At 43.1% G+C, this 23,004-nt stretch overlaps 1 protein-coding gene across 2 annotated transcripts; it reads left to right on the top strand.

The window, feature by feature from the left end:
* Positions 1 to 10,089: 10,089 nt before the first annotated feature.
* On the top strand, positions 10,090 to 20,430 carry LOC119964553 (tetraspanin-1-like). 2 transcript variants are annotated; one of them, XM_038794202.1, is made up of 8 exons: positions 10,090 to 10,191; positions 12,671 to 12,748; positions 16,758 to 16,967; positions 17,343 to 17,417; positions 17,867 to 17,965; positions 18,513 to 18,662; positions 18,751 to 18,834; positions 19,076 to 20,430. In XM_038794202.1, exons 1-8 carry the CDS (start codon positions 10,111 to 10,113, stop codon positions 19,130 to 19,132), a joined length of 834 nt encoding a protein of 277 aa, XP_038650130.1. In that variant the 5' UTR covers positions 10,090 to 10,110; the 3' UTR covers positions 19,133 to 20,430. The 2 variants fall into 2 exon arrangements, with proteins under 2 accessions (XP_038650130.1, XP_038650131.1); XM_038794203.1 differs by lacking the exon at positions 10,090 to 10,191 and adding an exon at positions 10,568 to 10,716.
* Positions 20,431 to 23,004: the final 2,574 nt, after the last annotated feature.

A 23,004-nucleotide genomic window follows, 5' to 3' on the forward strand; every position in this document is an offset into this window, starting at 1 on the left:
CCCCCCTCTTCTCCCGCCCCCAACACCCGCCCCCCCCTCTTCTCCCCCCCAACACCCGCCCCCCCCTCTTCTCCCCCCCCAACACCCGCCCCTCCCTCTTCTCCCCCCCCCAACACCCGCCCCCCCTCTTCTCCCCCCCCCAACACCCGCCCCCCCCTCGGCAGTGTCAATTTCAGCGGCCGGCTGATTGTTTCAGTGAGAGAGCAGCTTCCCTCTCCGGATCAAAGTGAGCCGGCCGCTGAAATTCACACTGCCCGGTGCTCTCTCCCTCCAATCCAACTTTTAAGTTTTAATGTTTCTGATTGGAGGGAGAGAGCAGCCGGCAGTGTCAATTTCAGCGGCCGGCTCACTTTGATCCAGAGAGGGAAGCTGCTCTCACTGAAATAATCAGCCGGCCGCTGAAATCGACACAACTGACAGTTGGGGTCCATAAGTCCCCCCACGGTATGTAGCGCGGTATAACGGGGGACTACTGTAGTTTGTTCGCCCATTTCAGAGGGCAGGTAAAAATCAACCATATTGGTGTGGGGCTGGAGTCACATGTAAGTCAGGCCTAGTAAGCAAAGACGTCCTCAGACATGGACACTAGATGGAGGTAATGTGCCTGAGTGCTGAACAAAACTGTAGACAAAATCTACTCGTGATATGCATCATGCAAAGTCAATGAGATCCCACTGGATTGGAACAAAGCCAACTTGGTTCAGATTTCCAAGAATTGAGAAAAACACCTAGCTGGTATCTTGTGATCTCTTGCAAGCATTAAATGAAGTTTTGCACAAAAGAAAGCTACTGGAGTTTAAGGCACTCAGTCGCCTGCATTGAATTTGGAGGTGGAGAAAAAATTGGCTGCAAGTGAATAAGGAAGTAGGGGAATATGTCAGGCTGGGGAGGTTTGTTGTTCTCATTTATATTAAATGATCTGGATTCATAAACACATTGCAATTTTCCTTATTTGCAAATGATACAAACTAAATGGGCACTATGATCAGACAGAGCAGCCAGAGAATTACGGAAAGACTTACAGATGATATTTCATGTGGGGGATAAGACAGATGAATGCAAAATTGTCAATAGTGGATTAAAAATGGAGCATATACTTAATGAGTGGTGTCACCCTATTGAGCAAAAAGGCCAAAAGGAATCTGAAAGTGCTGTGAAATGTAACTCTGATTGTGTCCAGAGATTGTGGAGCAACAATAAACAAATATTAATGAATCAGTGGACTGACCTGCCTGCGGTATCCTGTGGTATCATGAAAATGTACTCTTTTCATGCACTAGGATTTCATGCAGTGGGTCATTTACATGTCAACAGTACAACCACTCTTACACTCTTCTGCTGCCAGCAACTGTGCAACAGGCCTCGGTTTTCGGATCGTTGACTTCCATCACTATAAGATCCTGATTTTCAAGCTGGCGGAATGTTCTAAGTGTTGAAACTGGTCCTACATAGCAGCCTTCACTCTGCACTGGGAAAAGCAGCAGGTCTGGCAGCATCTGTGGGGAGAGAAACAGAGTTCACGTTTTGAGTCCACATTACTCTGCTTCAGAGCTAAAGATGTGGAGAGATGTGATGGATTTTATACTGTTAAAGAGGGAGAGCAGGTGCAGCAGAATAGATTTGTTAAAGATGTCATGGGCACAAGGCTTAGGGAGTGTTAATGGAAGTTTTAAAGTCTAAAGAAGGTGCTGATAGTGGCATAAAGGTAAGATAGTCGGATGTGTTAATGGCAGAACAAAGGGGTCTGTTTAGCTTAAGAAAAAGTGACAGATAGCCATGTGGGGGACTGAAAGGGATGGAGGGTGGGACAAAAAAATTGATTTTAAAAGGGGAACAAAATGGAGGGGTGAGTTCATGCCTTGAGGTTGTTGAACTCAATGTTAAGTCCAGAAGGCTGCAAAGTGCCTAATCGGAAGATTTGGGGACTCGCTGGAACATTGCAGCAGGTCAAGGCTGGACATGCAGGCATGAGAGCAAGATGGTGAGTTGAAATGGCGAAACCACAGAAAATTCAGGGTGGTGCTTGCAGACCACAAATTGTTCAGTCAGCAGGGATATAAGGGCAGGCCCTGTACCATGCTCCGCAGCTATTAGTGGCAGATGGTGGTACAGTGCTTAATGTCACTGGACCAGCAATCAAGAGGCCCAGGCTGGTGCTCTGTCAACATGGGTTCAAATCCCACCACAATAGCTGGTGGAATTTAAATGCACTTAATAAATCTGAAATTGAAAGCAGTCTCAGTAATGGTGACAATGGAAGTATTATTGATTGTTGCTAAAAACTCATCTGGTTCACTAAGGTCCTTATGAGGTTTGGCCGACATGTGACTCAAGATCCACACCAATATCATTGACGGTTAACTGCCCTCAGAAACAGCCTCGCAAGCCACTGAGTTCAAGGGAAATTAGGGATGGGCAACATTTGCTGGCCTTGCCTGCGACACTCACATCCATGAAAGAAAAAATAAATCCCTGCACTGGATGCGTAACAATCTACTCAACAGAAAAAATAAGCATGAGTCCATCAGCCCCTCCTGCCTCATTAGGAGTCCTGCATCCCCTTCAGACATGGGTCAAAGTCCCTTACCTCACTTGGAATACTCGACAACATAGGGCAGAGACTGAATAAATTAAGTCATTATCTCTTTGTCTTAACCTTTGCACTCAGATGGCAGAATTTTACATTGCTCGGGGGGGGGGGGGGGGGGGCGGCGGCAGATACGCTGTCACACTGCGGGCCTGTGAGTCTGAGGGTCGGGCCTGCAATTTAGAGTTTTTGGACCTGGCCAGGCAAACTTTAGTAAAATGTCCTTTTCTCCCGCAGTCACTGCAGTTCGCGTTCCGGGCTGGGCAGCGCTGCCTGGATTGTTGAGGCTGGCAGCAGAAATAACAAGGTAGCCCCCCCATGGTGGGTGGGCAGCCGCGCGGCACAGGTCTGGGGTATTCTTTGGTCGGGGGTCGCGTGATCGGAGGGGAACACGTTAAGGCTTTGGAACACGACTTCCAGAGAGGAGGCTAATTTTTCCGTCTCTTCCGGGTCTAGGGCACCTTTTTCGAGTAGGCACTGCCTCACGTAGTTGGACCTGACTAAGCCACATAGGTGTCCCGGATGGCGAGGTACATATGTTGAGTGGCCGTAACGGCCTGATAATTGCAGCTTCGTGCAAGAACTTTGAGGTCGCATAGGTACTCTTCAGCGATTCCCTTGGACGCTGGCGGCGAGTGGTGAGGAGATGCCACATGTATACCTCGTTCACGGGCCTTACGTAGAGGCGCTCTAGCATAGCGAGGGCATCTGGGTAGGTGGAGGCTTCCTCGAGTTGAACAGAGATTTGGTGGCTGACCCGTGCGTGGAGGAGACTCAGCTTCTGTTCGTTGGAGACGGAAGGCAAGGAGGAGGCGGAGGCGGTGAGGTAGGCCTTGAAACAGCGGAGCCAGTGCGAAAAAATCTCTTTCGCCTCCGCAGCCTGTGGATCAAGTTCCAGTCGGTCAGGTTTGAGGGCCGATTCCATAGAGGCGTTTTAATTGATTAAATTGATGCGACCATTAATTCACACGAAACCAGGAGTAGATGTAAACTGTGGCTTTAATCAACTAGAACAGTGCCTGCCTGCGACTGATCCATTAGTGGGAGCCGCCTACAGGGTGACTGCTCTTTCTACCTCCGCTCAAGGGGTGGAGCCAGGGGCGGAGTCCACACAGGCCCCAACATGCTACATTATAGGTAATACCATACAATGTTCCATAGGTGGAGCCCATATGGGCAACAGCGTAATACAGATAAGCACATGGTGAATTGTTACAGCAATACATTCACCACATAAGGATTAGTTTTGGATTACTCCAGCAAAGAGCTGGCAAACAAATGGGGAACCAAATGGACTTCTTCTGTACAGTAAACATCAATAGGTCTAATCACTAGCTATGCTACTGATCAGAACCCTGATCCAATTTGCTTCAGGAATTTGTCATTGTATCACTATATTCAAAAGTCATTTCAACATCTGACTTCTGTGACCTTCCGACATTCAGTATCATCTGCTTATTTATGTAAACACTGACCTCAACTCACAAAAATCTACCAAAATGGGAACCTGAGGAATGCATCATAAAGAAACAGAATTATGGAAATTACAGCATTGAGAAAGACATCCAGCTCACATTGGGCCACGGCTAGCTTTTCAATTAGAACTACTTTACATCTCTTACTGGGCTAAATCGCTGGCTTTTAAAGCACACCAAGCAGGCCAGCAGCATGGTTCGATTCTCGTACCAGCCTCCCCGGACAGGCGCCGGAATGTGGCGACTAGGGGCTTTTCACAGTAACTTCATTGAAGCCTACTCGTGACAATAAGCGATTTTCATTTCATCTAATCCCCTTCCAAGCTTTCTCGTCTTGAATAATATAGATGCCCAAGCAAGTCAGTGGATGAGTGTAGAGCCAACGTAAGTTAATTGTCTCCAAGCAAAACAGATGGTTCAAGAAGTCACTCGTTGAATGATAATCATAGTGGATTCTCCTTAAAATTATTTTTGGGGATTTGGTTTTAGTGAAAAGGTAGGCATTTAATATCTGTCCTTTGTTTCACTGCAAAGGTGATGGTGGGTTGAATTGAACGGAACTGCTGTTAATATTTTGATACAACTGAATAGTTTGTTCGCCCATTTCAGAGGGCAGGTAAAAATCAACCATATTGGTGTGGGGCTGGAGTCACATGTAAGTCAGGCCTAGTAAGCAAAGACGTCCTCAGGCATGGACACTAGATGGAGGTAATGTGCCTGAGTGCTGAACAAAACTGTAGACAAAATCTACTCGCGATATGCATCATGCAAAGTCAATGAGATCCCACTGGATTGGAACAAAGCCAACTTGGTTCAGATTTCCAAGAATTGAGAAAAACACCTAGCTGGTATCTTGTGATCTCTTGCAAGCATTAAATGAAGTTTTGCACAAAAGAAAGCTACTGGAGTTTAAGGCACTCAGTCGCCTGCATTGAATTTGGAGGTGGAGAAAAAATTGGCTGCAAGTGAATAAGGAAGTAGGGGAATATGTCAGGCTGGGGAGGTTTGTTGTTCTCATTTATATTAAATGATCTGGATTCATAAACACATTGCAATTTTCCTTATTTGCAAATGATACAAACTAAATGGGCACTATGATCAGACAGAGCAGCCAGAGAATTACGGAAAGACTTACAGATGATATTTCATGTGGGGGATAAGACAGATGAATGCAAAACTGTCAATAGTGGATTGAAAATGGAGCATATACTTAATGAGTGGTGTCACCCTATTGAGCAAAAAGGCCAAAAGGAATCTGAAAGTGCTGTGAAATGTAACTCTGATTGTGTCCAGAGATTGTGGAGCAACAATAAACAAATATTAATGAATCAGTGGACTGACCTGCCTGCGGTATCCTGTGGTATCATGAAAATGTACTCTTTTCATGCACTAGGATTTCATGCAGTGGGTCATTTACATGTCAACAGTACAACCACTCTTACACTGTTCTGCTGCCAGCAACTGTGCAACAGGCCTCGGTTTTCGAATCGTTGACTTCCATCACTATAAGATCCTGATTTTCAAGCTGGCGGAATGTTCTAAGTGTTGAAACTGGTCCTACATAGCAGCCTTCACTCTGCACTGGGAAAAGCAGCAGGTCTGGCAGCATCTGTGGGGAGAGAAACAGAGTTCACGTTTTGAGTCCACATTACTCTGCTTCAGAGCTAAAGAGGTGGAGAGATGTGATGGATTTTATACTGTTAAAGAGGGAGAGCAGGTGCAGCAGAATAGATTTGTTAAAGATGTCATGGGCACAAGGCTTAGGAAGTGTTAATGGAAATTTTAAAGACTAAAGAAGGTGCTGATAGTGGCATAAAGGTAAGATAGTCGGATGTGTTAATGGCAGAACAAAGGGGTCTGTTTAGCTTAAGAAAAAGTGACAGATAGCCATGTGGGGGACTGAAAGGGATGGAGGGTGGGACAAAAAAATTGATTTTAAAAGGGGAAAAAAATGGAGGGGTGAATTCATGCCTTGAGGTTGTTGAACTCAATGTTAAGTCCAGAAGGCTGCAAAGTGCCTAATCGCAAGATTTGGGGACTCGCTGGAACATTGCAGCAGGTCAAGGCTGGACATGCGGGCATGAGAGCAAGATGGTGAGTTGAAATGGCGAAACCACAGAAAAGTCAGGGTGGTGCTTGCAGACCACAGATTGTTCAGTCAGCAGGGATATAAGGGCAGGCCCTGTACCATGCTCCGCAGCTATTAGTGGCAGATGGTGGTACAGTGCTTAATGTCACTGGACCAGCAATCAAGAGGCCCAGGCTGGTGCTCTGTCAACATGGGTTCAAATCCCACCACAATAGCTGGTGGAATTTAAATGCACTTAATAAATCTGAAATTGAAAGCAGCCTCAGTAATGGTGACAATGGAAGTATTATTGATTGTTGCTAAAAACTCATCTGGTTCACTAAGGTCCTTATGTGGTTTGGCCGACATGTGACTCAAGATCCACACCAATATCATTGACGGTTAACTGCCCTCAGAAATAGCCTCGCAAGCCACTGAGTTCAAGGGAAATTAGGGATGGGCAACAATTGCTGGCCTTGCCAGCGACACTCACATCCATGAAAGAAAAAATAAATCCCTGCACTGGATGCGTAACAATCTACTCAACAGAAAAAATAAGCATGAGTCCATCTGCCCCTCCTGCCTCATTAGGAGTCCTGCATCCCCTTCAGACATGGGTCAAAGTCCCTTACCTCACTTGGAATACTCGACAACATAGGGCAGAGACTGAATAAATTAAGTCATTATCTCTTTGTCTTTTTTTTAAATTTTAGATTACCCAATTATTTTTTCCAATTAAGGGGCAATTTAGCATGGCCAATCCACCTACTCTGCACATTTTTGGGTTGTGGGGGCAAAACCCACGCAGACACGGGGAGAATGTGCAAACTCCACACAGACAGTGACCCAGAGCCGGGATCGAACCTGGGACCTCAGCGCCGTGAGGCGGTTGTGCTAACCACTAGGCCACCGTGCTGCCCTTTATCTCTTTGTCTTAACCTTTGCACTCAGATGGCAGAATTTTACATTGCTCAGGCAGGCACACACCGAGCGCAATAGCGCAGAAAATCACAGGATAAAATGCCAGGCATGTATTCTAACATTATCGCACCCTTGCGAGATATTTCAATCAGTGGGTGTGAGTCAGAAACATGCCTGTTGACAATCAAGGAACCAAATTAAATTAATTAAACTGCAATTGACTGGGATTTTACGTGGCTGGTCGGTACGATTGGTGGGCAGGCCGATTGGTCAGGCAGCCTTGACATTTTAGCTGCAATCTCGACTCAGGACAGGCTGGAAATCAGGGCTCAAATAAAATCAACAAATGTGTCTGGAGACTTAGTCTGTGTGTGATTGTCCTGCCGTGACACATGGCAGAGATTTTATTTTTTATTGGCGGCAGCTCCCTCAGATGCCTCCCTCCCCAAGGGAGCGCATTTGGAACGCCAGCTAGCACGTTGGCTTTTCTCGGCCTCCACTTTCCTCCTGCCCTGCCTGGTAGTGCTCAGCCTTTCTCAGAACGCATTTCACGCTGGATGGCCGTTAATTGGGAAATCAGCGTAATATTGCCTTAACAAGGCAGTCTTGGGAGAGAGTGGGTTTCACATCCACTCCTGCCACTCCAAATTTGGATTCACCCCAAATGTAAAATTCAGGTCAGAATCACAGGATTGTTATGGCATAGAAGGAGACCATTTGGCCTATCATAGAATCATAGAATTTACAGTGCAGAAGGAGGCCATTGGGCCCATCGAGTCTACAGTGGCCCTTGGAAAGAGCACCCCACCCAAGCCCACACCTCTACCCTATCCCCAAAACCACATCCAACCTTAGCATGGCTAATCCACCTATCTTTGGACTGTGGGAGGAAACCGGAGTACCCGGAGGAAACCCACGCATACACGGGGAGAACGTGCAGACACCGCACAGACAGTCACCCAAGCCAGGATTCGAACATGGGATCCCGGAGCTGTGAAGCAACTGTGCTAACCACTGTGCACAGTGTCTGCACCAGCTCTCCATACAAGCATCATGGTTTTGTGCTGTTCTCCAGCCTTTTTCCCCATACTCCTGCATATTGTTTCTATTCAAGTAATCATCTAATACCCTCTTGAATGGCTTGATTGAACCTGCCTCCACCATACTTCCAGGCAGACATTCCAGACCCAAACCACTCATGCGTGAAAAAGTTTTTTCGCACATTATATTTGCTTGTTTTGCAAATCACTTTCAATCTCTGCCATTTTGTTCTTGATCGTTTTACCAGCAGGAACCATTTCACCCTGTCTACTCTGACCAGTCCCCTCATGATTTTGAACATCTCTGTCAAATCTTCTCTTCGCCTTCTTCTCTCCATGCAGGACAGACCCAGTCTCTCCAATCTATCCACATCGCTGAAATTTCGTCCTGGAATCATTCTTGCAAACCTCTTTTCCACTCTCTTCAATGTGTTCACCCTTCCTTCATATAGTGTGGTGCCCAAAACCTATGCACATATTCCAGCTGAGGTCTAACTAGTGATTTGTATAAGTTCAACATAAACTCCTCACTCTTATACTCTATGCCCCAATAAAAAAGCCCAAATCTCTCTCAACCTGTCCTGCCAGCTTGAGTGATCTATGCACATATATACCCAGGGCCCTCTGCCCCTGCACCCCCTTAAGAATTGCATACCTTATTTTAAATTGCCTCTCCATGTTCTTCCTGTCAAAATGCATTACCTCACACTTTTCCACATTGAACTTCATCTGCCATCCATCTGCCCTCTCCACCAACTTGTCTATGTCCTTCTCCAGTTCTACACTGTCTGCCCACAGTTTACAACAGTTCCAAGTTTTGTGTCATCCACAAACTTTGAATTGTCCCCTGCTCATTAAGATCTAGATAATTAATATAAATCAGGAAAAGGGTCCCTATACCTACACCTGAGGAACACCGCTACAAACCTTCCTCCAGCCCGAAAAATATTTATTGGTTTACTCTCTGTCTAATATTATTCAGCCGATTTTGTATCCACATTGCTACTGGCCCTTTTATTGAATGAATGATAACTTTTTCTCACTCGTCTGTTGTGTGGCACTGCAATGAATGCTCCCAATGGAAAGACTCCCAATGGGCAGCACGGTAGAATGGTGGTTAGCATAAATGCTTCACAGCTCCAGGGTCCCAGGTTCGATTCCCGGCTGGGTCACTGTCTGTGCGGAGTCTGCACGTTCTCCCCGTGTGTGCGTGGGTTTCCTCCGGGTGCTCCGGTTTCCTCCCACAGTCCAAAGATGTGCGGGTTAGGTGGATTGGCCATGATAAATTGCCCGTAGTGTCCTAAAAAAAAGTAAGGTTAAGGGGTGGGGGGTTGTTGGGTTACGGGTATTGGGTGGATACATGGATTTGAGTAGGGTGATCATGGCTCGGCACTACATCGAGGGCCGAAGGGCCTGTTCTGTGCTGTACTGTTCTATGTTCTATGACTCAGGAAAAGTTCACCCTTATAAATTCAAGGCCATCATATTGCAGTTATATAATGTTATATTTAGGCATGCCATCAATCCTGCTTTTAGCTCTGGTGATCATGGTCCAAGGGAAACTGAGTGCCGTGTGCAATCAAAGTTGATCAGTAGAAATTCAAATTATCAGAAAAGATTGAAAAACGTTTATGCAAAAAATTTAGAGAAAAAAACTAATTGTGGCATTACTTCCAGTTAAACTCTGAATGTATAGAAGGGGAGACAGGTACAAACTGGTTAAAAAAAGTGGTGTCAGTGAACAATTTTTCATATGAAGAGATTGATGCTCAGAGTAATCAATCTCTGGTGTCATTCAAGAAGGATGATGGAAAAGACAAACATCAAATTATTTCCATCATTGGTATATATTTTAATTAACTCTGTGACCAAATAAGGAATATTGCCCCTCTTTACACCCAGCTGAAACAGATAATATGTCAATTAACACATTTTAAAAAGAGGATTGTGGGTTATATGAATGAGTACAAATAGACATAATTGGTCAGTTAGAGGAGGAAGTGATTGGAGTTGTTGAATATGACGATCATGAAGATTGCAGACCTATTGGGACCCTGGAAACACCATGTTAAAGAAGACAACTATCCTTTGAGGCCTGCTGTAAGCTAGAAATTTGTGGGGGTTTTCTTTTATGTAGTGGCAAACTTTATCGATGTAAATCCAATGATGGAGTGTGTATTTGAGAGAGAAGGAAAGAAAGGTTCTAAAGTTCCAGCTAACAAATTAGTGGTTAGACTGCTCAGGGTTTCTTAGTAAGGAAAACCTAAAAAATTTAGAACCAATTATTAAAGGCCCATTATGACGAACTGATTCTATATTGGAACATTTTCCATGAGTCATGCTAAAGATGCAACGCGACGTCAGTATTTGAAGTTTTAGTTCATTTTTTTTCCGCCCACCTATTCCTTTTCGCAAGAGGGCGTGGGCACCTGGCCTGGAATATAAATCTGAGGGAGCAATTGGTTAAGAATGATGTCAATTAAATCACGACCTAAAATACTTCCTTTAAATACCGCCCTGTAGTTGCCAGGTGAGCTATCTGTTGTCCTTGGACAAAGCAGTTGCCGCTCAAGTAGGGGGTGAAGTGTGCGGTACATCTTCTTTAAACCGTTCCTGGGTTAAAAGGTATGTGCTATAAACTCGCAAGTGTTTTTTTTTAGTTTTTCGTAATTGCAATCAAAAACGTTACTTGTTCGTGAAAATCTGACCGCGCGCGTTTCGTTTGTATTTGGTAAATGGGCAGTGCAACTTTTTCAGCCTTTTTTTTTTAGAAATGTAAAATCCTTTTGCGTGAACGTTGAGCCGCGGCCTGGAAAGCTGTAACAAACTCTCTTGTAATCTCGAGTTACCGTGTGAGCAAGATTGTTAATGATCAAATAACCCCCTCGAACAAAAACTTCCCTCCACTGAAGCACCGTTTGGAAGTTTTTAACCAGTTGGACATCCAAACAGGATTAGAGGCTATAGTTCCACTTTGGGGGGAGGGGGGAACAATTGATTGGTTACTCAGACGCTGAAGTGTTTTTAGAAAAACATAGTAATTCGAAGCGGTGTCCCTTTTGCACATCACTAAGGAACTGCTTCAGCCATTTGTTTACTTGGAAGTTTGTCGTTTGTTGTAATAGTTTACTATTTAAATTAATTAACATTTCTCTGACGAGGATGTCAGTAATCAAGTGCGCAAAAGGGATTACTTTGATTTGGAAACTTAAACCAGCTCTTGTTCAACTTTATCTCTGTCGAATGTTACAAACATTTTGGTTCTAGGGTTCTGCTCTCTACTTGTGTCCAGGACACAACAGCTGCTGCTGTGTGCACCTGCTGCTGACCTCTAACTAACTAGTAAAAAATTTACTGCAGCATTAGTACAATACATATACTGTACTGTGGCATCTGGGTGCACTGCAAGGTCTGAATTGTTGACAAGTGATTTTCTTATTGCTTGGATATGTAGTATTTGCTATAGAAAGATTCCAGCTGTTCCAATGTCCTAACTACACCAAAATAGCATTCAGCATCTCAAAACTATGTTGTCAAACTAGTTTCCCACTTCTAGTGTTGAATCTATTGACTATTTGCCAAATTGTGTTTTTCAATTTAACATTTTAGGAACTAGCTTATCACTTTAGAATCTGGCATCAAAGGACCCTAACAATTCGGACCATAGCATTGCTACAGTGCAGACGAGTCCACATTGGGTGGGGTGGGGGAGGGGGAGGAGGAGAGCAGCACCCCCATCAAGGCCCACTCTCTCATCCCTGCAACCCCCTTAACCTTTTGGACACCATGCAATTTAGCATGACCAATGCACATCTTTGGACTGTAGGAGTAAACCCACACAGACACATCAGAACAAAGTCCAGTCACCTGAGGCAGGAATTGAACTTGGGTCCCTGACAGAGATGGCAGTGCTAACCACTGCCACCATACTGTTCCTTTTTTAACTCCATCAAACAGTGAATTCACTTTTTCCTACCAGTGACTGGAGTGATGCAATTAACTGAGCTATGTGCTCCCACTGCATCCAATTGTAAGTTTATTTTTCCAATTGATGATGATGATAATAAATGATAACTAGTGGGGGAGGTGGTGGTGTAGTGCTATTGTCACTGAACTTGTAAACCAGAGACCCAGACTAATGATCAGGGTTCCAGGTTCAAATCCCTTGACTGCAGATAGTGAAATTTGAATTTGACTAACATCTGGAGGGCCACTTGTGCAGCCTTGTTAGCCCAGATTACCCATCACTGTTCTGCAGGTTGGAGGAGTCAACTTGGCACAAAGAAATTGCTGCCATTGTTGGGCGGCCAATCATTTCCTAGGTATCACTGCAAGCATTCTTTGGGTCCTTCTTCCACATTTCATCTGACTATCAACATCCTGGGGTACTGACCAGAAACTCAAACCAGCCATATAAATACTGTGGCTACAAAGAATTTCTGTGGTGTGAACTCATCTGACTCCCAAAGCATCTACAAAAGCACAGTTGGGAATTACAAGTGCAGCCCCCTTGCCCTATCCCTTTGAGTTGGTTCAATCTCATTCTAATACTAAACAAATATTGTGGTTATCATTGCAGGTCTTCACTTGCCAAGTGAAAATGGGGTGCTTTACATTTGTGAAAGTTATGATGGTCCTATTCAATCTCCTAATCTTTGTAAGTATACTTGGCATGTTAATTTGGTTTTGAGCTCTGCCTTCAGTCACTAAAAATACTTGAAAGCTGGCATATGGCTTGAATAGAAGGGGTGAAATTCTGAAATGTGAAATGTTTTTCTGATGTAGCTGTAACACTTTGCCATTGACCAGTGATATGCTCCACTTGGAACCCAACTGATCTACATGTCTCCTACTTCAGAGCATATTCTCATTTTTATAATAGTCTTGCTTCCAACTGCCTCATGCAAGCATTCCAGTGAGTAAGTTCCTAACTATAGCCCATCATTTGAGCTGGCTCTTGTGAAACACTAGAGGGTGAAGAAATTTTGCCTTTCCTTTCCTATTTGTTTTTTTTAAACTTCCAGTTTGAGGCAATCATCTTGACTCATCATCACACCCCCATTGCTGCTCTTATTTGTAGCTAACTTGCTATTCTACTAACTGTTCACTGACAACCTTGGTTAAAGGTCTGGCATCTACCTACACCATTCTGTCTGGTCAAACATTATCTTCCTTTGGCTGACTTTGGTTGTAAAATATTAGACTAGGGATAGAATGGCTGTTCCATGGCACCACTGCAGATGCATGGATGTAATCCATTGGACCAGTGGTCCTTTTTTAGTTCATCAGTTATCCCCAAGACTTCTTGCCTTCTAATGCCATGCTTGCCTTCCTTTCTGAGTAAATACTGTGACAAAGTAACTTTGGTTTCCTGTTAGTACCACAAATTTCTAATTCACTCGCTTTTAATTTGGGTTCTTCACTCGCTGTTAACAGATCATGTCTGCCCTGGCCATGCCTTTTTTGGGTCATGATGTCAGTGTTCTATTTCAACTCATCTTTGTCAGTGTTCTATTTCAACCCCATCTTTATTACATTTCATTTTAAACCAATATATCATTTTGTCTTCAAGACTGAGCATCCCCACTACACGAGTAGTGAATTCCACATTTCTCCATCTGGCTGACACGACTAGGACCCTAGTTCTAGATGCTAGTCTCCTTATCCACTCTGGCTTCTATGGAAGCCATTTGGCCCATGTCTGCACCTGCCCTCCAAGAGTGTCCTACCTAAACCCACTCCCCTATCTCCGTAACCCTACTTAACCTGCATATTTGGAATGAAGAAATGGTACACCCAGAGGAAACTCTAGACACAATGGCAACCTTGAAGTCATTCCCAAGGCCAGAACTGAATCCTCTGGTGCTGAGACTGCAGTGCTAGCCATCTAAATGGTCCTATCAGTGAGATTGCAATTCCTTCACTGTAATATTGTCCCATTCTAATCCTCAATTGGAAAACCCCTGTTATCCCAACAATCTGACCCGTGTGAGACCAAAACCACACATTTTGTTGGAGGACAGCCCTCTAGCAAGGCTTCCTCTCTTCCATTACCTTTATAATCCCTCCTAGCTGCTTTGACTTGTGCACAAGGGCCCTCGCCAAACTGTTTTATACCAGATTTCCCATTCTGCTTTCCTTTACTAGCAAAGGGTGCAATTTTGCCTACTGTCACTAAGCACTCTGGTATCTGAACTTGGAACACGAGTGAGGCAGTGAAATCCCAGTCATCAGGAAGACTATTGCAGTACAGAAAAGACACACAAACCAGACTGTCTTGTATGAATTTTTAAACACGTGACCCTTGTACCAGAGCTCACTAGACTGTTCCTCTGTTTTCTCCCAAACATCAAATTTAATAAGGGGTTACCATGATACAGGGATCTAGGGACTGTCTTTTTCCTGGTCCAGTGAAGATATTTTAAACTGTTTAATGTTTCCTGCATTGCCTTGGCTTGTTTGCTGTAAACTTGGCCTTTGGGCTTGGTGGTGAGAAACTGGCCTGTCTCCTTCCTGAGACTGCTGGATGGTAGCTGCCTCTCCTGCCTTAAGTCTGGGCTATTTTATTTGGTGGTCTGCCCATACACAACTCTGGGATCTTTGCAATCATCTATGATTTTCTCCTCCTCCTCCATTACAGTTCACACTTGATTAGTATTCAAACTTTCTGGTAACCCACCCAATTTTGTAAAATGGCCAACCTTTGTGACCCATGCAGTCTCAATATGAAGTATATAGTGTTGCATTAATTGCTGGCACTTTGTATTAAATAGAAATATATTCTACCTGGAGATTTAAAAGTAGTTGTAGTAATCTCTGAGCAGGTGCAATTGTTCCCCCCCGGCTGAGTTTACAATTGGGTGAAATAGGCTAAACAATGGACCAATAAGGTGGGAGATTCTCACAGAATACATAGCTGAATATGGGAATCTCCAGCTAAATGTTGCTGACTGGAATGCTTGTGCTCGCTTATTCCTGTAAGCAGTAATTTGGTTTTGGATGGGAGATGCAGACCTGGCCCAAAAGTGAAGGAGTATCTTAATTGATTGTTGTTTTAAATTCCTTTTTTTCCCACCTGCCTCCAAAAACATGAATGCGTTACATCTTGACTCCTCAGTCACTATATCCTGAACTATCTTGAGGCCCTAGTTGTGATCCCTCAAACTAAAACTGGCATGTTTAATGGACATACTGGAGGAATAACTATCCTAAAGCTAATGCATTTCCTTAATCTTGTAGCAAATTGTCAGGCACCTTAGCAAATGGCTTTCAATGTTAGTTGGCAACTCTACTGTTGACTGTATTCCTCCAATTCCAAATTTTTTTTTCACTTGTGCAGATAAGTGTCTCATGTATTTTCTTGAATTCTGTTCAATTCCCTTTTCTTCCCATGTACTGAATGATCTGTTGAGCTGCTTGCAGAAAAATACTTTTCACTGTACCTCGGTACACGTGACAATAAACAAATCTAATCCAATAAGCTTTGGGGATGAAACTCTGATAAGTAGTGAATCTGGTGGTGGTTTTGTAGATATGTGCACAGTGTGATTTGCTCAAGTTGAGCAAATCCATGCAGAAGCAGTAAATTTGGAGAAATGCAAGTGTTATCCACTTTGGTAGCAATGCTCCATAAATCAGGAGGGGAATGTGCAGTGAGGCTTGGATACCCTCATACACCAGTCACTGAAGGTGGACAGTAAAGAAGACAAATGGTATGCCAGCATTCATTGAGAGGATTAGATTACAGGAGTAGGGACACCTTGTTGCAATTGTACAAGCCTTGGTGAGGTCACACCTGGAATATTGTGTGCAGTTCTGGTCTCTTTACCCAAGGAAGGATTTTCTTTTTTAGTGCAGTGAAGGTTTACCAGACGGATTCCTGGAATGGCAGAACTGACATGAGATTGTTTTTCTGGACAAAAGAATGGAGGGGGGGGGGGAAAGAAAGGATGTTCCTGATGAGGGGGGGGGGGGGGGGGGGGGGGGAGGAGGAGGAGGGGGGGGGGGGGAGAGGATGTTCCTGATGGTGGGTGTATGCAGAACCAGGGGTCAGTCTGAGGATACTAGGCTGACCATTTAGGACAGATGAGGAAATACAGGTCAGTTTGTGGAATTTGTTAAACCACAAAGTAGTTGAATAGTACTTGGATCGAAGGATTGGTGTGGGGGGGGTTGGTTGATCAGGCTATTGAATTGGTTGATTGGGGGTCAAATGGCTCCTCCTGCTCTTTCTTTTTTGTTTCATGGTGGGTGAAAAGGCAGACATGAATAAACACTGGTTTAGACCTCAACGGGAGCATTGTTCACTTGGGCAGGATGGTGGATGCATTGCAGCAGGTGTTTAGTGAATGGGGATGGGATTGTGAAACTAGGGTTGAGATTGGGGTAGATTACAACATCCAGTCTCTGGGCAGAGCAAGAGGGTGGGTTCAAGGATCAAAGATTTATTTTAAAAAAACTTGGATTGAATCTGGAACACCTAATTAGAAGGCAGGCTGTGGTTTTCAAAAGTAAATTTAATTTTGAAGAGAAATTTTCAGGTGTGTAGGTCTCTTTCCAACGAGGCCATTCAGCAATTGTAACCTAATGGCTTCTATTGTCTTCAACTTTGACTGGTTTAACTTGGCTTAATTTTAAACTCATAACGTGTCTTATTCACTCCTCAGATTGCTGGAGGAGCGCTTCTAGGTGTTGGAATATGGGTCAGCGTAGATGGAGGTTCGTTCTTAAAAGTCATTGGCCCTATAGCTTCTTCTCAAGCAATGCAATTCGTCAATATTGGTTACTTCTGCATTGCAATTGGTATTGTGTTAGTTGTCCTTGGATTTTTGGGATGCTGTGGAGCACAGAAGGAAAGCAAGTGTCTGCTAATGCTGGTATGTATAAAACCCCTATCCCAATAAATGTTTTGTGGCAAGTGAGGTGGTTCTCGTGTCCTAGTGAATAGTACTAAAAGCTAATTAAATATTGGTATTTTCCCTTCCCAAATATTTTAATTTAGATTCTATTGCAAAAAAATGAAGTGACTGGCTTCCAACAAACATTTTGAGGTACAGTTTAGACTGGAGCTAAATGGCCTAGCATAGTGATTAAGTGATCTCACTGCTCAACTATTTGGCTCAATATCTGTCCATTAGAGGCAACAGTGCATGAACACTTTTTTAATGACTAGGACTTTAGAAAGTGACATGGAAAGCAATAGTATTTGGATTATTGTTTGCATCACTCACAACATATTTTCATTTTTCTAGTTCTTTGTGATTGTTCTGATCATCTTTATTGCTGAGATTGCTGCTGCAGTTGTTGCTTTGGTGTATTCCTCCTTTGTAAGTATTAGCATCTTTATTGTACCATGAAATATGCACGATACTACATGTGAGCAATGCCATACTTGCATTGCAACTGTTTCTGGAGATGCAGCTAAAAATTTGGAAGCAATTGCCATTTGATTTCCATAGTGACGCATGCTTGATATTGTTTTCTAAGCACTTGTTTTTCAATGCTAGTAAGCTGAGCAAGACTATCGCATTCTAGGTGGGTTTAACACTGTCACTTTAATTTTGTATATTTTCATCTCCACCCTTGGACTGCAGTTGGACTTGATGGCAAAACAGCTTGCATTTTAATCCTCCAGCTTTCCAAATGAGGGTCCAGACTACTAATAGATGTCATACTATACAAAAATATTGAATCTGTCTTCCATTCTTTTCTTAGTTGAGAACTGCAGGCATGTCTAAATTTTAAAGGATTCATGCTACTTTTTTTTTACATGTAGGCTGAAAGTCTTCTTCGAGCGTGGGTTACTCCAGTACTGCAGAATGACTACGGAAAACAAACAGATGTGACTGGCATCTGGAATACTACAATGAGTGAAGTAATTGTCGTGTTTTTTTTTTACTTGATTCAGGATGGGCTGGTAAGGAAGTAGGACAGTGCTCTGAATTGGCTGGACCAACTTCAATTAAATGGGCAGCTGGCTTGAGGACTGCATGACCCTGTTCCTATTGTCTGCAAATGGATCTGTCACAATGTTCAACTTGACCAGACATTGGAAACTGTAACCAGAACTTTTATTTGGATTATGGGATGATACCCTGGTGTCATTTGGTATCTTTGGGGGGGGGGGGGGGGGGGGGGGGGGGAGAGGGAGGGAAGGGAAGAAAGAAAATGATATCAAGCTAGTGCATTTCCTCTACTGCAGTATCTGGTGGCAGGAGGAGAACTTTGAAGCATTCATCTCTTTAAAGTATCCCTAGTTTTAAAGTATCACTGCTATCAGGAAATTGGAGTTGCAAGCTGAGACTTGAGATGGGTTAAAACTGTTGGCAGTTTAGCATGTGATGGTGCAATTTTGAGCTACAATTTAATGTAGGAATTGGTTTGTTGGTAATCATTGTTTTCTCTTCCCCTTGTCATTGTAGCTGAAGTGTTGCGGCTTCACCAACTACACAGACTTCACTAACTCTTATTACTTCAAAAACCATGGCCAGACCTTTCCACCATTTTGTTGCAGCAATTTGACCTCTGTCAGTGTTTGTAATGAGAATGCAGCAGCTGAAAGCAATGTGCAGGTCTGATTCTTTTATTCCTACAACTCAGTTTGTATAGTCATTCTGTATTTAGGTGTGTAACTAAATGCCCATTTTAATATTTTCATAGGGATGTTTTAAGCAACTCTTCAGCATTCTGAGAGAGAATGCTAACATTGTCGGTGGAATTGCAGTGGCCATCTGTGTACTGGAGGTATGATGCAATTTTCCTTGATTAAACTTTGGAAATTATTTCGCTACCTTTTTTTTAGAAGGCAGATTGCACTCTGGAACAAATGGTGAAATATCCAGCCTTTGTTAGTCAAGAATTCAGTCAAATGTTCATAGTACCAGTAAAATCTTGGTGAAATGCTGATGTTCTTTAGGAATGAGTGAGAATGGAATTTACTCTAATGTCTGAGCTGTTGTACTAATACTTTGTTATATTTTTCCAGATTGCTGCAATGGCAGTGTCCATGTATTTATACTGCAAGATTGATGGCAAAAACTGAAAAGGAACATGATCATAGCCTGATTATGGACAACTTTGGGAGAATAATGGAACTTTGAATATTCATGAACCAGTACCAACAATGCATGATTGTTTGATACATGAAGATGTTGGGTTTCAGGTGTTTGTAAATTTGTCGCTTTTTTTACTGAACATGTAAATATTAAATTTGCACTCAAGAACTTCCCTGTTCAAAAATCTCATAACCTTTACACTACCCACTCAGGCATATGATTTGCCACTCCCTTAAAAGAGCTTATAGTAAATGGAAGACATAAAATTTGTGAAGATTGAGCAGTGAGTGGCCAAAAATGTTTTTCATACCACATATCTAAAATGCTGTATCACTAAATTCAGACTTGCACTTTAGTACCTGCACTTTCCCTTTTTTTTAAATTTTGGCTGAAGGCTGTCCTGGGAGCTTGTAATCAGTGCAGCAAAATGACTTGAATATGTACAATAATTGACATGAGATGAACTAGTGATTTTCTGTACAGGTTGCCATCTGATCTTAAGCTATAGTTAATAAACTTTTTTTTAAAATTGAAAACTTGGGAATTTGTAAATGAGCAAATCTAACATTAAGTTCTTGCTAACATTGGACAAGAACTGTTTTAGCACACTGCCAAAATCTCCACTATTGGAGTTGGAAGGCCACTCTGGCAGTGAGAATTTAAAGTCCTTAATCTGGCAAATTGTCAGTTTTTACATCTGGTTGTTGCTGGGCTCCTAAGCCAAGACCCAGGCTAATGCTCTGGGGGTCAGAGTTCAAATGCCACTTTGAATTCAATAAAAGTTTATGGTCTAATAATGACCATGAAACCAACCATCTGGCTCTTCCATTTTTAGGATGGCAGGGCAAGGCAGGATGAGACTCGTGGAGTAAATTGGTTATTTGAGACCTGCAGAAAGCTGTAGGAGGGTGCAGGGTAGGGCAGTTCCTGGACAAGTTGGAGAGGGTGCAGTGTGAAGGTGATTGATGGCATTGGTTGCATGGTGGAAGGGCCTTGTGGCTGGACAGGTGGGCAAGCTTGGAGTGGAATTAGGGCTCCTGTTAGTGAGGGAGTGATGGGTGGATGCATAATATTCAGTGTCCCTTCAGAATCAATAGCTTCAACAACTGAGCATGTGACTTTGGCTGGTGAATTCTACCCTTGAAAAAAAAAGTGAAGTGTCTTCATCTTGGTCTTTTTCCAGAACCAGGCAAATTGTTTAACTTTTAAACTGTTTCAACTGTGGGTGAGTGCCACAGCATTCCATCTTGGGTTAGAACATAAATAAACAACTTTATTCAAACAACTTGCTGCTGGTTATTCAAATTGTTAACACTCTCTCACGGTTGACACTCAAAGCTTACTGATTAGTTCACTTCAAGGGGAGAAGGGTTTCCAACTCTTCCAGGAAGCAGCTACGGTCATTTTACAAAAGATCAGTTTATGTGCAACTTTAGCATCTAGAATGTCAGCAATGGAGATTTTCGACACTCAAAAATCAGCAATTAATGAACACCCCACATTTTCCATTATGTACAATTGATTTCAGGAAGACCCACATTTCAAAACTACCGTACAGCCTCTTGAAATCAAGCCTTAACTAGAAAATACTATCCAAGCTCCTTTTCATCAAAGTCCGTAAGAATGACTTGCCTTCCAAATTTTCCTTGGAACTTGTGTTTCAAACACTCCAATCCAATTTCTATCTCACTAAATTGGCCATGTGAATGTCCTTCTGAAACTTTACAACCTTTGGAGTCCGATGATGTGATAAACTATCTATCTGGCTGAGAAATTGCATTTCTCAGGTTAAGTTGAGCCATCACTTACATCCTGCTGCTTGGTTGGTAACACTTGAGAATATTTTTCAAATGAATGCAAACACCGCTCTGGTCGGGCTGCTCATTTGCCATCCAGTATTAGGAAGAGCAGACATTACCTCCAATTAACTATGGGGAATATCAAAGCCATTGGGTGGATTCTCTGTTGCCCAACGCCAGAAGTGTTTGGCGAATGGGTTCCACCAGTTTAACAGGTCGTCAGCCGTGTGCATGCGTAGCCTGGGACCCTGCCACTCCGGCTGTTTTCAGCATGGGAAGCGGGAGCTTTGGTTGGCACCGGCGCTAGCCCCTCACTGGTACTGGAATCGGGTGAGTGATATGCACAGATTCATTTTTGTGTAAACCTCCTGCGGATTCTCCGTTCGAGTGACACTTAGCCACAGGAACGGAGAATCTTTGGTCTGTTACTGAAACTGTTCCTTTGCTTCCCTCTCCTTGGTAGCTATCCAAAGCTTAATTAAGACTAATCCTTAATGTCCATGTTTGATCCCGAGAGAAGCATCTAGGAATATCTTTACACCATCAGAAAGACCACCTATTCCTATCTCAGTAACATTACCTAGCTCCACTCATGCCTGAACACATCAGCCAAAGCCCTCATTTGTGCATTTGCTCTCTAGATTTGAGTATTGCAATCTTCTCCTGGCTGGTCTTTCATATTTTGCTCTGCCTAAACTGGTTATCAAAGTCATCAAAAACTGCTGCCAATGTCCTTGCACCAAGTTCCATTCACAGTTGTGTATGTTGAACTACTTTTTCTCTCAGTTAAGATGAACCTTTAGAAAATAATCTGAGTAGCACAGATCAGGGAGCAGCTATCCAAAAATTGAGAAGAAAAGGTGCCATGGGTATATTTGATGAGGAACAAGAGGCTTGGAACTCCTGTGAGGAAAGGTGCCAGTTGTTCCTTAAAGCCTGTCAGACACCAGCAGTCCTGTACACTGCAGCCTTTCTAACTCATTCATGTTACCACAGAGTTTAGTACACCTGAGTAAACTGGGGACAAGTCATTATGAGATAATGCCTCTTGCTAGAACATTTCTCTTCCCATTCACTATTAATATCTGAAAGATTCCGCTTTCACAGTCGTGCACAGAAGGAAGGGGAAAACATGCTGTTAGCGAGAATATATATATATATAAATAAAAAGATGTTCTTGTTTGAAAGCAGCACATGGGGAGTGGAAAACCGGTAGGCAAAGGGTTAAATTGTTGGGTCAGCCAGAAACCTTAAGAAAATCTGCACTCAGAATAATTTAATCATTTTACAGGACATTATAATAATAATGGGGAACCCACTCTATGGCCCCAGCTTGTCTGCAGGTGATTCATTGTTCTACCCAAAGCAGGGAATACAAACCCATTAACACCTCATCATGGACTAACGGCATTATTTCAGGTTGTGAGGCAGCAGGCCAAACCCACTGCGCAACCGTGTTGCCCTGTCACTTGGATTCATGACTGGATCGAAATGAAACTCCAGAGAAAGACAGACATGGTGCCTAACTGTTTGGAAGTACATAACATACTGTCCAATCTAACGATGAACGAATTTGGCGTTGGCACGCTGACCAGTTATTGTCTGCACAAAGTGAGAGTATAGAATCTATACCAGATGTTTTCATCACAGTGACATGCTAGACTGGAGGACTAAAACTGCAGAAATGAAGCATCTGTTACGACAGAATCATCCACACAACCCCAGAGATAGTTCTTCAGTTGGTTTCACCAGATGTCACCAATGTCAGAAGAGTGCACCAATCAGTGTACAGGAATTCACTCCTAGTATCTCTAAGAACCAAGTTCCTGAACGTCGTGTTCTGCCAAACGAGACACACGTCCACACAAGAGACTGTCTTCCTAATCTACATATATATCCATAATGTAACAATATTAGTTATGTCATAATGTGTTGGATCTGTGTTAAAGTGTTTGATTAAATAAAAATTCCAGGGACACTAAAAGAGTAAAGTGGGAGGGGTGTAATGTATCAGAGTGACACTATTGGCTGTTGTAATGTCACGTGTTATGCAATGACAT

This window comes from Scyliorhinus canicula, chromosome 4, assembly GCF_902713615.1.
Source record: "Scyliorhinus canicula chromosome 4, sScyCan1.1, whole genome shotgun sequence".
In the NCBI taxonomy this organism is placed as follows: domain Eukaryota; kingdom Metazoa; phylum Chordata; class Chondrichthyes; order Carcharhiniformes; family Scyliorhinidae; genus Scyliorhinus; species Scyliorhinus canicula.